This window comes from Onychomys torridus, chromosome 23, assembly GCF_903995425.1.
Source record: "Onychomys torridus chromosome 23, mOncTor1.1, whole genome shotgun sequence".
NCBI lineage: Eukaryota > Metazoa > Chordata > Mammalia > Rodentia > Cricetidae > Onychomys > Onychomys torridus.
In genome coordinates this window covers 43,428,198-43,440,573 of record NC_050465.1, presented here as the reverse complement: position 1 = coordinate 43,440,573, position 12,376 = coordinate 43,428,198, and the positions used below count along the sequence as shown (strand labels likewise).

Sequence of the window (12,376 nt, the reverse complement as noted above, 5' to 3'; positions counted from 1 at the left end):
TCTCTGTAGGCTCTGGGCTGCTTTTGGCCCTGCCCCCTGCACATGGCTTCTAGTCCAGCAAGAGTCTGAAGGCCCTGTCGATGCACCTCCCTCTGGATCTGTGATGCCCTCACCAACCCAAGTCCAGAAGTGACATCTAGGCTGAGTGCGAGTCAGTTTGGAAAATGATGAAATTCCTGCAGTTATTTTTCTTGTTTCAGAAAAGAAAATCAATTTACTCCAGAATGAAAAAGAAGAAATTAAAAAGTAAGGACGTGACTGCTCCTAGGTATGGCGGAGGAGAAAGTTTATTGTAGATAAAGGAGAGCACAGCCAGAGGCAGGGGCATTTGGGAGAGTCCAGGTGAACATGACCAGGCTGAGCTAGGCCACATCAGGAGAAGTGGGAGGGGAGAAGAGAGGGCCAGGAGACCAGGAGACCAGGAGACCAGGAGGGTAAAGGGAAGACCAAAAGGCCAGGTAACCAAAATGACTGGATTATATAGGAAAGGCAGATGGGGGAAGGGCAGACTGGGGGCTGGAGAAGTTTAGGGTAGGGAGTGGGATATGCCAGCCATATCTTTTAGGGACTGAGGGATGCTGGGAGAACCTGGCGGCTAGGTCCACTTCAATATGTTAAGTAGGCACCTCAGTTAACCATTTGTCTGGAGTTGGAGACATAACAACTCCTACCTAGAAGTTTCCCAAAAGATTTTAAGGAAGACCTTTTGTCTCACACCTTGGTGAAGTTTCGGCTTGGCTTGATGTTTGTCATGATTTGCATAAAGCAGTGCAAACAAAGTTGACCTTTATTTAATTTGCCGTTCCTTTCCTTGAGTCATTAATAAAGGCAGGCTGGTGTCTTTACTTCCTGACACTGTGGACATTTGAAGCCACATGATTCTTGGGTGTGGGGGCTGTCTGGCCTGCTGAAAGCTGTTTAGCTGCACCCCTCGCCTCTGAGCATTGCTGTAAAAGCCTTCAAATCCTTTCAACCAGAAATGTATCTAGATGTTACCTATCTCCCCCCTGCACGGGCTGCACGGGTGTGGTGATATATTGTGAACCCTAATAAAATTTGCCTGAAGATCAGAGAACAGAACAAGCCACTAGATTAAACATAGATGCCAGGTAGTGGTGACACACACTTTTAATCCTAACACTTGGGAGACAGAGATCTCTCTGGATCTCTGTGAGTTAGAAGCCAACCTGGAGTATATGAGCTTGACTCAGTCTAGGAGAGAAACAGAGCTAAACAGTCGTGGCATACACCTTTAATCCTAGTACCTGGGAAGTCACACGCCTTTAATCCCGGCACTAAGAAGGAAGTGATGGCTGAGAAAGGTATATAAAGCATGAGGAGACAGGACCTGAAGCCTTTTCATGCTGAGGAGTCCTAGAGTTAAGACATGGCAGTGACTTGTTCCTTTGTCTCTCTGATCTTTCAGCATTTACTCCAATATCTGGCTCCGGATTTTTTATTATAAGACCATTTAGCAATCTGTGTAACACACAGGTGTTATTTGTCTTTGAGCAGAATTGGGGTGGTGGTGGCTGGAAGGTGGGGCAGGACATTCTCACTACAGTTGAGACTGGCTGGTTTAGGTTCTAGATCCATTTGTGGGTTTGGCTGAGAACCCTGAGTCCCTCAGAGGTGGGCAATTTACCTAGGAGCAAAGGTGGATGGTGGGCCGGGGTAGGAACAAGATCCTCAGTTCCCTGATGTCTAAGGTTTCAGTGGTATCATGTCTTCAACCTCATGTATTCTTTTGGTTTTGTTTGTTTTTTGAGACAGGGCTAGCTTGTGCTGGTCTGGAACTCTCTATATAACCCAAGTGGGCCTTAGTCTACCCTCTACTGGGATAACTGGTTTTAGCCACCACACCCAGCTCAGTATTGAATTCTCTCTCCACCCACCCCTTTTAATGGTGTATGTGTGTGGGTGCATGTGCACAAGCGTGCATGTGTGGAGGTCAGAGGGAAGGACTCCAAGCAAGCAAACATGACTCTGGCAGGCCTTGCTCTCCCCGATTCCCTTTACATCCCTAATGCTAGCCACCAAGGTCTATTCCCTTATTTGGCCACTTCTTCCTCCTGAGGCTGACCACCAAGGTCCAGCTATCAAAGTATTGAAGTCCAGCAATCAAAACCCTCTTTTGGCTACCCTAATTAACATGGCCAATCAAAACAAACCAACTCATCTTAACACAGGTTTCCCATTTTCCTTTTAGAAACTATTTGCCTATGGACCACATCTGTCTCCTCTCTGTTCAGAGGCAGTCTTTTGTCCTCTAGGCAGATATCCCAACCCCTTGATTGTAGTTGGATTTTCTGTGGGCCACCAGCTCACAAATAATGACATGGAGACTTATTATTAATTATGAAAGCTTGGCCTATAGCTTAGGCAACTAGTTCTTATAACTTAAATTAACCCCCCCCCCCTTTTTTTTTGGTTTTTCGAGACAGGGTTTCTCTGTGTAGCTTTGTGCCTTTCCTGGAACTCACTTGGTAGACCAGGCTGGCCTCAAACTCACAGAGATCTGCCTGGCTCTGCCTCCCGAGTGCTGGGATTACAGGCGTGCGCCACCACCACCTGGCTCTTAACCCATACTTTTTAATCTGTGTTCTGCTAAGTGCCACTGATCCTGCTTCTTCTGGGTCCCCTTGTGTCTCTTGTGTGTCTCCTACTTCCTCTCTCTGCCCAGAATTCCCATCTATACCTCCTGCCTAGCTATTGGCCGTTCAGATTTTTATTACAACATACCTTCACACAGTGTATAAATATCCCACAACAACACTTGTTCCCTCCCCGTTTCCCTCATCCTCTGTCTCCTGTCTTTGTCCCTTATCCCTGCTCTCTGTCCTTCTGGGGCAAATAAATCTCCTCTGCACTGCAAACTTGGTCTTCGTGTGCCCTGTGATGACTCCGGTCCTCTCACAGAAGATATCCTCCTTGGAAATGCTCTCCACCTCCTTTGAGGTAGAACCTCTCACTGGCCTGGAACTCACTAATTAGGCTAGACCAACTGGCCAGAGAGCCCCAGAAATCCTCCTGTCTCCCCAGTGCTGGGGTTATAAGAGTATCTACCATACCCAGAATCTTTATGTGGGTTCTGGGGATCAAACCCATGTTCTTGTGTTTTCAAGGCAAGTGTTTTACAGTTGGAGCTGGAGCCTTTCCTCCAGACCCCCGATTTCATATTCTCAGTTCTTAGGTGAGAGCTGGGCATACACTGGTCATACCTTGGGAAGTGGAGGATCAAGAGTTCAAGGTTATCCTTGCCTGTGCAATGAGTTCGAGGTCATTCTGTTCTCCTAAGATCCATCTCAAAAAATTAAGAAAGAAATAGACAGCTGGGCGGTGGTGGCACATGTCTTTAAATCCCAGAACTTGGGGTTGTAGAGGTAGGTGGATCTCTGAGTTTGAGGACAGCTTGGTCTAAAGAGTGAGCTCCAGGACAACCAGGACTACACAGAAAAATCCTGTCTTGAAAAACCCCAAAACCCCAAAACCAAACCAAACCAAAACAATAACAACAACAACAAAAAAAAAAAAAAAAAAGAAAAAAGAAAAGAAAGAAAGAAAGAAAGAAAGAAAGAAAAGAAAAAGAAGTAGATAAAGTTTTTAAATTAAAAAAAAATGTTATTCTCTGGGGCTGGAGAGATGGCTCAGTGGTTAAGAGCACCGACTGCTCTTCCAAAGGTCCTGAGTTCAATTCCCAGCAACCACATGGTAGCTCACAACCACCTGTATTGTGAGATCTGGTGCCCTCTTCTGGCCTGTAGGGACACATGGTAGCAGAATACTGTATACCTAATAATAAAATAAATAAATAAATCTTAAAAAAAAAGTTATTCTCCCAAGAAGTGCAAGCTTATACATATAAATTTCAGGGAGAGAAGGTATTAATGAAGCAGGATTGCTCCTGGGAGGTTCATGCCTCTTTCCTGGACCTCAGTTTTTGTAGATGGCTAGTCTCCAAGTGGCCTGGTCCAGATGACCATGAGCATCTGGTTTTGTGTTGTCTGGTGGCTTTGGCTGGCCACGCTCCCTGGCTGCTGCGGTGTGGAGCGGCTAGTTCATGTGCTTACCTTAGATGAGTAGATGGTGATCGGGGTCTGAGATGATGGCAGCAAGGTCACATTGAACTGCTCAGGGACATCAGTGACAGTTGGAATTTTGTACTCCTCTGGGCTCCTGGAGTACAAGACACCTTCCGGAGAATAGTGCAGCTCTTCAGTGGTATAAAGGCCCATTCCTTGAATAAATGCACCTTCTATCTGAAGGGGAGGATGACAGCTTTGAGTCTTGTGGCAATGTATCCTTGTGAGAAGTTCTTTATCTACCCCTCAACCACTCTCAGGAAGGGTTTCCACCCAGGTGGTCCAGCACCTACCTGCCCAACATCAATGGCTGGATTCAGGCTACAGCATGCATCCATGACAATGTCTGTTCTGATTTTCTGAGACAAACAAAAAATTACCTCTTTATAGAAACTTGAATTAAAATACTATTTCAAGGGGCAGAGGATATTGCTCAGTATTAGAGTGCTTTTTTAGTGTGCACAAGGCTCTAGGCTTGATCCCTAGTATTACACCCACCCCCCACAAATAAATAATAAAAAAAATACTATTTTAGGTTAGCTTACAACATAAAGACAATTGTTGCCACAGATGGTGACCTTGAGTTCAAAGCCTGGACCCATATGGTGGAAGGAGAGACTTGAATTCCGAAAGATGTCCCCTAACTTCCACGTGTGTGTTGTGGCATATGTGTTACCTCATGCTCAATAAAAAAAAAAAAATAACTTCAAAGAGCTTTTTGTTATTTCAGAACCACTGCCCTGAGCCTTATCAGCACTAGAATTGGGAAGATGGCTGACAAACTTCATTTGTGGTGCCAGGCCTGGCAGTGACCTGGAAGACCTGCACATATTGTTTGGACTCCCGCTAAGTGACTCCAAAGTCCAGGGCATGTTGGGTGTGTGAGTGAGTCACCTGGTAAATAATTGAGCCTGCATGTCCCCCTGGTTCTCTACCTGGCTTCATTGTTCTAGGAGGATTCGTGAGCGTATCTAGTCCTCGAAAGGGTTGGATGAAGGTGGCATTGTTGACATTTTACTGAGAAAGTCATGTAGCACATTGTAGTAGGAATCGTAGATGGTCTTATTAATAAGATCAAACTTGAGGCCAGTTAGTGGGGTGAATGCTGGAAGATCAGAGAAGCAGAACAAGCCACAGCTACATGGTGTGTATAAGTTTAGGGGCTTGGAAGATTTTAGAAGGGATCAAGGTAGGCGTTGAGTTTCTCAGTCTTTGTGGGTCTGCCTCCTTCTCTGAGAGACAGTGACGCTCTCTGACTCTTCTGTTTGGCAGTGTGTGTGTGTGTGTGTGTGTGTGTGTGTGTGTGTGTGTGTGTGTGTGTTTGTGCGCGCGCATTGGTTGCTGGGGGCCTTAGAAAGCTCCTAAGTATCTCTGGGCTATCTTAGGAATACCTCTGGGCTATCTCAGGAATACCTCTGGACTTGACTTTGCCCACCATTCATTAGTATTTATTCTGGTAACATCTTTCTTTGTTTAGGCTTAATATCTGGGCTTCTCCTTTCTAGTCTTTGCATTGGGAGTCTCCCTCCCTCCCTCTCTCCCTCCCTCCCTTGGTTCCTTCCTTTCTCCCTCCCTTCCTCCCTCTTCTCCCTTCCTTCCTTTCTTCCTTACTTCTTTTGAACAGGTTCTCATGTAACTCAGGCTGGTCCAGAGCCTAGCTGTAAATGGCCTTTTCGAATCCTTCTGCCTTGTCCCTTTGAAGGGCTGGGATTACAGCCATGCACCGCCACACCTAGTTTCACGCAGTACCAGGATTGGCACGCAGCCGAGGGCTTCCTTCATGACAGGCAAATATCCTATCAACGGGACTATATCCCCAGCTCTTCTCTTTGTAGTTTTTGAAATCGAGTCTTGCTGTGTAGACCAGGCTGGCCTTGAACTTGCGGTCCTTTGGCCTCAGCTGCTCAAAAGCTGAGATTGCAGGTGTTTCCCCACCATGTCCTAGCTGGCAGTTCTCTTCTGACTCAAATCCTGGTCTCAGGCTCTAGGGCCAGCCTTCCTTCTCCACTTGGGTAGAAAAGGAGGCTGGAGACACCTCAGCCCTCCTCAGTGGACATTTACCGTGGCACTTGGTGTGGTTTGTGCTGTGGGTGTGGGACAGGGGAAAGAGATGACTCAGCTGATGGACACCTTTGGTTGCCAGCCACAGACATCTCCAGACCACGGTGCCTCACAGAACATCCACAGTGGGCTGGCGATTTAGTGTCTCTGGTTTCTTGTTGGTTAATGGAAGAAGTTTTGTCTCACCAAAGAACAAACTGTCTTTAAGAGTTTACCATCATACTGAAATTTCTGGACCTTTAGGTATACATATAAAGTGTGAGGCACAGAACAGACCAAATTTTAACACCATAAATCCTGGAAGATTCCTGTGTTTGTTTCCTTAGGTAGAACTGACAGATAAGTATGTCCCAAGAATTGCATGAGGCAAATTTCTGCTGGAAGCGTATTTGTTGCTTCCTTGAAATCCAAGTTTAATTAGACAACCCATGTTTTTATTTGCTAAATCTGGCAACACAGCTGTCAGTGTGGAGGGTCTTATGACTAGCTTGTCACCTAAACCAGCTTCTACTAAGATGGAGCCTTAGGAATACAGGAACACTGGCACCTGGGCCTTGGAGGGGAGCCTGAGGCAGGCCCCAGGTTCACCTCCAGGGCCGTTGCACAAATCCCATTAACTATGTGTGCCTCCATGGGAAAACCATGGGGAAACAGTCGAAATCAAGACACGAATGATCAATCTGTAATCACATGAGTAATCCTCTTTAAAACGATCTCACATAAAAATGGAGCCGCAGAGGCCAGCAAGATGGCTCAGCAGTGAAAGGTGCTTGCTGTCATGCCTGGCACCCTGAGTTTGATCCCAAGGACCCGTGTGGTAGAAGGAGTGAGTTGATCCTCATACGTTGTCTTCTGAGCTCCGTGAGTGCCACGTGGCATGCCCCCCCCCCCCAGCCCCCGGGAAAAAGAAAAAAAGTAGAAACAGGTAGACACAGTATAATGTACCAGAAAGAGAAACTTGAACGAAACAGGAGGCAGCTCTCTCCAGACATCCCTTCATTCACTGTGTCATCAAACTGTCTTGTTCACAGTCTGGGGGCGTGGCTCAGTTGGTAGAGTGCTGGCTGGCCTACTGTGCACGAGGCTCTGAGTGTGGTCCCTAGCACCTGCAGAAACTGGACATGCCTACACATGATGCTTATAAGTCCAGCATTTGAGAGACGGAAGCAGGAAGATCAGAAGCTCAAGGTTATTTTGATTGCTTAGGGAGTTCAAGGCCAGCCCGGTACCCGAGACCCTGTTGCAAAAAACATTTTTCCCCCTTAGGATATTGAAGTAGAAGAGAAGTTAATTAACAATAAATAAATAGAAGCATTTTGATAGGATATATGATATGGCCGTTATAATTTTCATAATGTAACAACTTACTGCACTCTGGTCATATTTTATTCTATTTGATAGTACTATCTTAGTCTCCAGAATGGTATCTGGAGTATAATTGACAGGTTTGTCGTGCATGGTACAAGCTGATGACTGTGGCTAGATATGCTCCCTGTAGGTGGCTTCTTGATGACCAGAAGCAGGCACAGCATTCTTTCCAGACCCCACCCCACCCTAGTCTGCTCCTTTAGACTTCTGTCCTGCCCTGAGAATAACGGCAACGGATGGACTTCACCTCTGCTACTAACTGATCTCCCCCTCAGACTGGACAACTTGTCCCCTTGGGGAATAAAGTCCACTTTTGGGGAAAACTTTGGAAAGCAACTCTGTCATCTGAAACGATAACTTTAACACATTAATCACATTCAGCTAGTCACAGACATTCCTTTTTGACTATTATACCTGTTATTTTATGTGACAATCCTAAGAGAAGACTGGTTGGCTTGAAATCCCCTTGGAATTGAAAGAATTGTCTTCTCTTTTGGGTCCCTTTCTGCACAGTGCAGTTCTGTTGCTGATCTAACTGCCTGGGCAGTGTTAACTTAACTCACCCCGGCAATGTTAACTCAACTTACCTTGTGAGCACCTGTCAGGCAGTCAATTTCAACCTCAGAACATGCAGCGCCATAGACATAGTACGGGAATGGGTCTCCCTCCTGCTTCTCCCAGTCCATGAAGGCTTTGTAGCCCCTGAGGGAATAAAGTCCTTTAGAAAGGGCACGGGGCAGAAAACACAAACAATGTTCACACCTTTAAAAAAAACTACCATAGTTTACGGTAGCATTTCAGCTGGCTAAAACTCATTTCAACCAGTTTTTGGCTGTTCTGTTTTTTTTTTTTTTCTTCTTTCTTTAGCTCATTTCAACTGGTTTTATTTATTTTTATTTTTATTTTTAGCTCATTCAAGCTGCTCCCTGTATATACCTTGAAGGCTCTCTGCCTCCTTTTTAAAGAGGGTATGGCTTGAGCTGTGGGAAGGATGTCAAAGATGAGGAAGACAGTGATGTTTGTTCCTAGGATGACAATTTGAAATTTGACCTTGGGTCCTATCTGCACATTGGGAAACCCCACTAATTTTGTGCAGGCCCAACGAATAGGCTAACCGGAGTCACAGGGGACTTGGTAATAAAGCAACAAGGCTGATGCAAGAGGCCTGGTGATTCAGGTCGTTCATTTACACCTGAAGATGTAGTCAGTGGTTACAGGTCTTGTTTTTATTTTACTATTAATTTTTACAGAGCTGCAGTTTGAACCCAGGGCCTCTCCCAAGCCAGACAAGCACTCTCCCACTGAACTGCGTTCCCACCCTGAAGATGTGGCTCAGACTAATGGCTGGATGGGCTTTTTTGGGGTTACCCTGGGCTGGTCGTCACCTCTTCTCCCCTGCCCCTCAAGCACTTCCTTTTGGGAATGTGTGCATAGCTTGGTGGTTTATTTGGCTAAATTGTAACCAAGGTGCCATATCCTTCTTGAATCTGGTAGTCAGCTCTTTGCTTCATGTATGTAATTGACATGAATTTATTGTGACCCCCCCATTGATTAACACTGCATGTATGAGGACAAACGATTTCTTATCCCACCCCCCAAAACTTGCTTCCAAGGAGAAAGGTTTTACGACAAAGGAAAAGAGATTGGTAAAGTTGGGTGACAAGTTCTGGGGATGATATCTTTTTACTACTCACAATAAAGAACAGTAAGGTCAGTGGTAGAGCATTTGCCTGGCATGTGCAAGGTCCTAGATTCAATCCCCAGCACCAGAATAAATAAAAAATGTAAATAATATTAGATAAATCAGGGTGTTTTTAATCCTATATGGATTATTGATTTTTTTTTCCTTTTTTTTTTTTTTTTGGTTTTTTTTTTTTTTTTTTTTTTTTTTTTTTTTTTTTTTTAAGACAGGGTTTCTCTTTGTAGCTTTTGGAGCCTGTCCTGGAACTCACTTTGTAGACAGGCTGGCTTCAAACTCACAGAGATTCACTTGCCTCTGCCTCCCGAGTGCTGGGATTAAAGGTGTACCACTCAGAGGCTTATGTGAATTCACAGAATTTAATAGACTCCCCGTAATTATATAATGCAATCTTATTTATGAATAAGGACTGAGGCCCAAGGCAATTGGATTACTTTATATTCTCTTAGCTAGGCCAAGATACTGTTTTGAGTTTTACCTGAAGTATCCAGTGGCTGAAAGACTGATTCTTTGTTCAAATGCTGTTTCTATCTGTGGAATGGGCATATTTAAGAGAGATTAAATAGATATACTATTCGTTAGGTGGAAATGAGCATATTTCATCTGTAAAAACTGACACGTGCTCCTTGATGCTGACACTCTGTTCCAACAGTACCCATCATAGCTTTTTTCTCAGCTGGGATATGACAGTTTCCTCCAGCTGTTTTTGAAAGCCTGGAGTGAACAATGCAAATTAGAATCCCATGATTTATCCAAAAGTTACTTGGTGGCTGGAGAGATGACTTATAGTTACAAGCCCTGGCTGCTCTTGGACGGCCCTGCTTCAGTCTCAGCATCCTCATGGCAGCTCACAACAGCTGCCACTCAAGTTGCAGGGGACCTGACACCCTCTTCTGTACTGCATGCAAACAGTACATTAACATATGCAGGCAAACCCACAAACAAAATAAAAATTAATACATCTTTGTTGTTTTTCTTTTTCCCTGTCTGTCTGTCTCTGTCTCTGTCTCTCTCTCTCTTTTTTTTTTTTTTTTGAGACAGGGTTTCTCTGTGTAGCTTTGCACCTTTCCTGGAACTCACTCTGTAGCCCAGGCTGGCCTTGAACTCACAGAGATTCGCCTGCCTCTGCCTCCTGAGTGCTGGGATTAAAGGTGTGCGTCACCAAGTCTGACAACAAACAAACAAACAAACAAACAAACAAACATCTTAAAAAAAGTTATTTGGAGTTAATTTTTAGTGTTAACAATATAAGGTGTGTGTGTGTGTGTGTGTGTGTATGTGTTAATTATTCTAGTGAAAAAGTGTAAGATATCATGAACTTGGATTAGATGAGTCATTTCCTTTGATGTGTACGAAGTTCTCTTCCCTACTGAAAGCATCACTGTTTTTGAATGGCTTACAGAGGCTCTTTTCCTTTTCTTTCCTCCACAAGCAGAGTGGAAGGCTCATACACATCCATCCGTTCCTCTTCCAGGAAACTACCTTTTCCTGTGTGAGCTCTCCACACACCCTGGAATAGTCCTCTTAACCTTAACAGAAACCCACTCACCTGGAGAACTTTCCAAAGATAGGGACAGAGACAGCAGCTGTTCTTCCCCTCCCCTCTCCTAGACAGGGTTTCTCTGTGTAGCTTTGTGCCTTTCCTGGAACTCACTTGGTAGTCCAGGCTGGCCTTGAACTCATAGAGATCCACCTGCCTCTGCCTCCCGAGTGCTGGGATTAAAGGCGTGAGCCATCACCGCCTGGCAACAGCAGCTATTCTTAACCTGTGGGTCTCAACCCCTTTGGGGGTTGAATGCCCTTTTCACAGGGGTCATCTAAGACCATCGCAAAACACAGATATTTGCATTACGATTCATAACAGTAGCCAAGTTACAGTTATGAAGTAGCAAAGAAATAATCTTATGGTTGGGGGGGGGTGGTCCCCACACCATGAGGAACTGTATTGAAGTGTGGCAGCATCAGGAAGGTTGAGAACCAGTGCACTAGAGGAACCGTTTCTGCATGGGATGGCTGCTCACTGCTGTGGCACTCAGTACTGGTTTGGATTGCTAGCTCGTGTATAATAACAGATTGAAAGAGGAACACTTACCCAGTCTCTCCATGTACCTTCTGGATTTTTCTTAATGACGGGCTCAAGCCGTTTCAGAAGGACCTGACAGGCATTCTTGAAGATGTAAAGAAGAGAGCCTCGTGGTTAGGACTTGTGGCAGAGACCTTCAGAGACCTCAGGTCAGCAAGCGCTCACAGAACACCTGCTCCTCAACTTTGGGAACACAGATGCCCAGGCCTGGAGTCAGCACCCCAGTTAGTCCAGTTCCAGGACTCACTCTCCCCATCATACTCCACTTCCTATGGAAATAACCCAAATTTCTACTCTCAGACCTTTTTTCATAAATACCCAGGCTTACTTCTCCCTTTCTTTGCTTACCTACATCTTGGATCCTTATTTTGTCTCTTTCAGTTATTAAAGCACATGGAATAAACATATTTTCATTATAATTTGTGCTTGCTCCAGTGACAGGCCACTATCCCTCTGAAACATTCAACTCTCCGCCCATCCCTCTATCCATTCCTCTGTCTATTATAAAACCACTATCTAAAGGCCCTGGCTTTGGGTTCAAAGTGAGAAAATATGAAAATTGATTTTTTAAGACATGCATGCGGGCAAAACACCCATACACATAAAATAAAATGTAAATCCTAGCCGGGCGGTGGTGGCGCACGCCTTTAATCCCAGCACTCGGGAGGCAGAGAGGCAAGTGGATCTCTGTGAGTTCAAGGCCAGCCTGGTCTCCAAAGCGAGTTCCAGGAAAGGTGCAAAGCGACACAGAGAAACCTTGTTTTGAAAATCAACAACAAAAAAGTAAATCCTAAAAAAGTAGAACTAAAAAGCCGGGCGGTGGTGCCTCACACCTTTAATCCCAGCACTCGGGAGGCAGAGGCAGGGGAATCTCTAAGTTTGAGGCCAACCTGGTCTACAGAGAGAGTTCCAGGACAGCCAGGACTACACAGAGAAACCTTGTCTCAGGAAAACTGAAAAAAAAAAAAAAAGGCAGATCTATGTCAGGTGGGTCACTATTATGACTTTAATTCCAACACTGGGAAGGCAGGTGAATCACTGAGTTCGAGGCCAGCGTGGTCCAGGATGGCCAAGGCTACACAG

The 12,376-nt window shown here is 45.1% G+C and overlaps 1 protein-coding gene across 1 annotated transcript in view; it reads right to left on the bottom strand.

Moving 5' to 3' along the window:
• Positions 1-12,376, bottom strand: part of LOC118573013 (aldehyde oxidase 2) — a 115,343-nt gene that overhangs the window by 36,773 nt on the left and 66,194 nt on the right. Inside the window, exons 29-33 of the mRNA XM_036172995.1 lie at positions 11,303-11,377; positions 9,689-9,741; positions 8,099-8,213; positions 4,376-4,441; positions 4,071-4,259 (exon numbers count right to left, since the gene is read on the bottom strand). Of these exons, the coding sequence (XP_036028888.1) occupies positions 4,071-4,259; positions 4,376-4,441; positions 8,099-8,213; positions 9,689-9,741; positions 11,303-11,377 (498 nt within the window). The remainder of the gene's footprint in view (positions 1-4,070; positions 4,260-4,375; positions 4,442-8,098; positions 8,214-9,688; positions 9,742-11,302; positions 11,378-12,376) is intronic.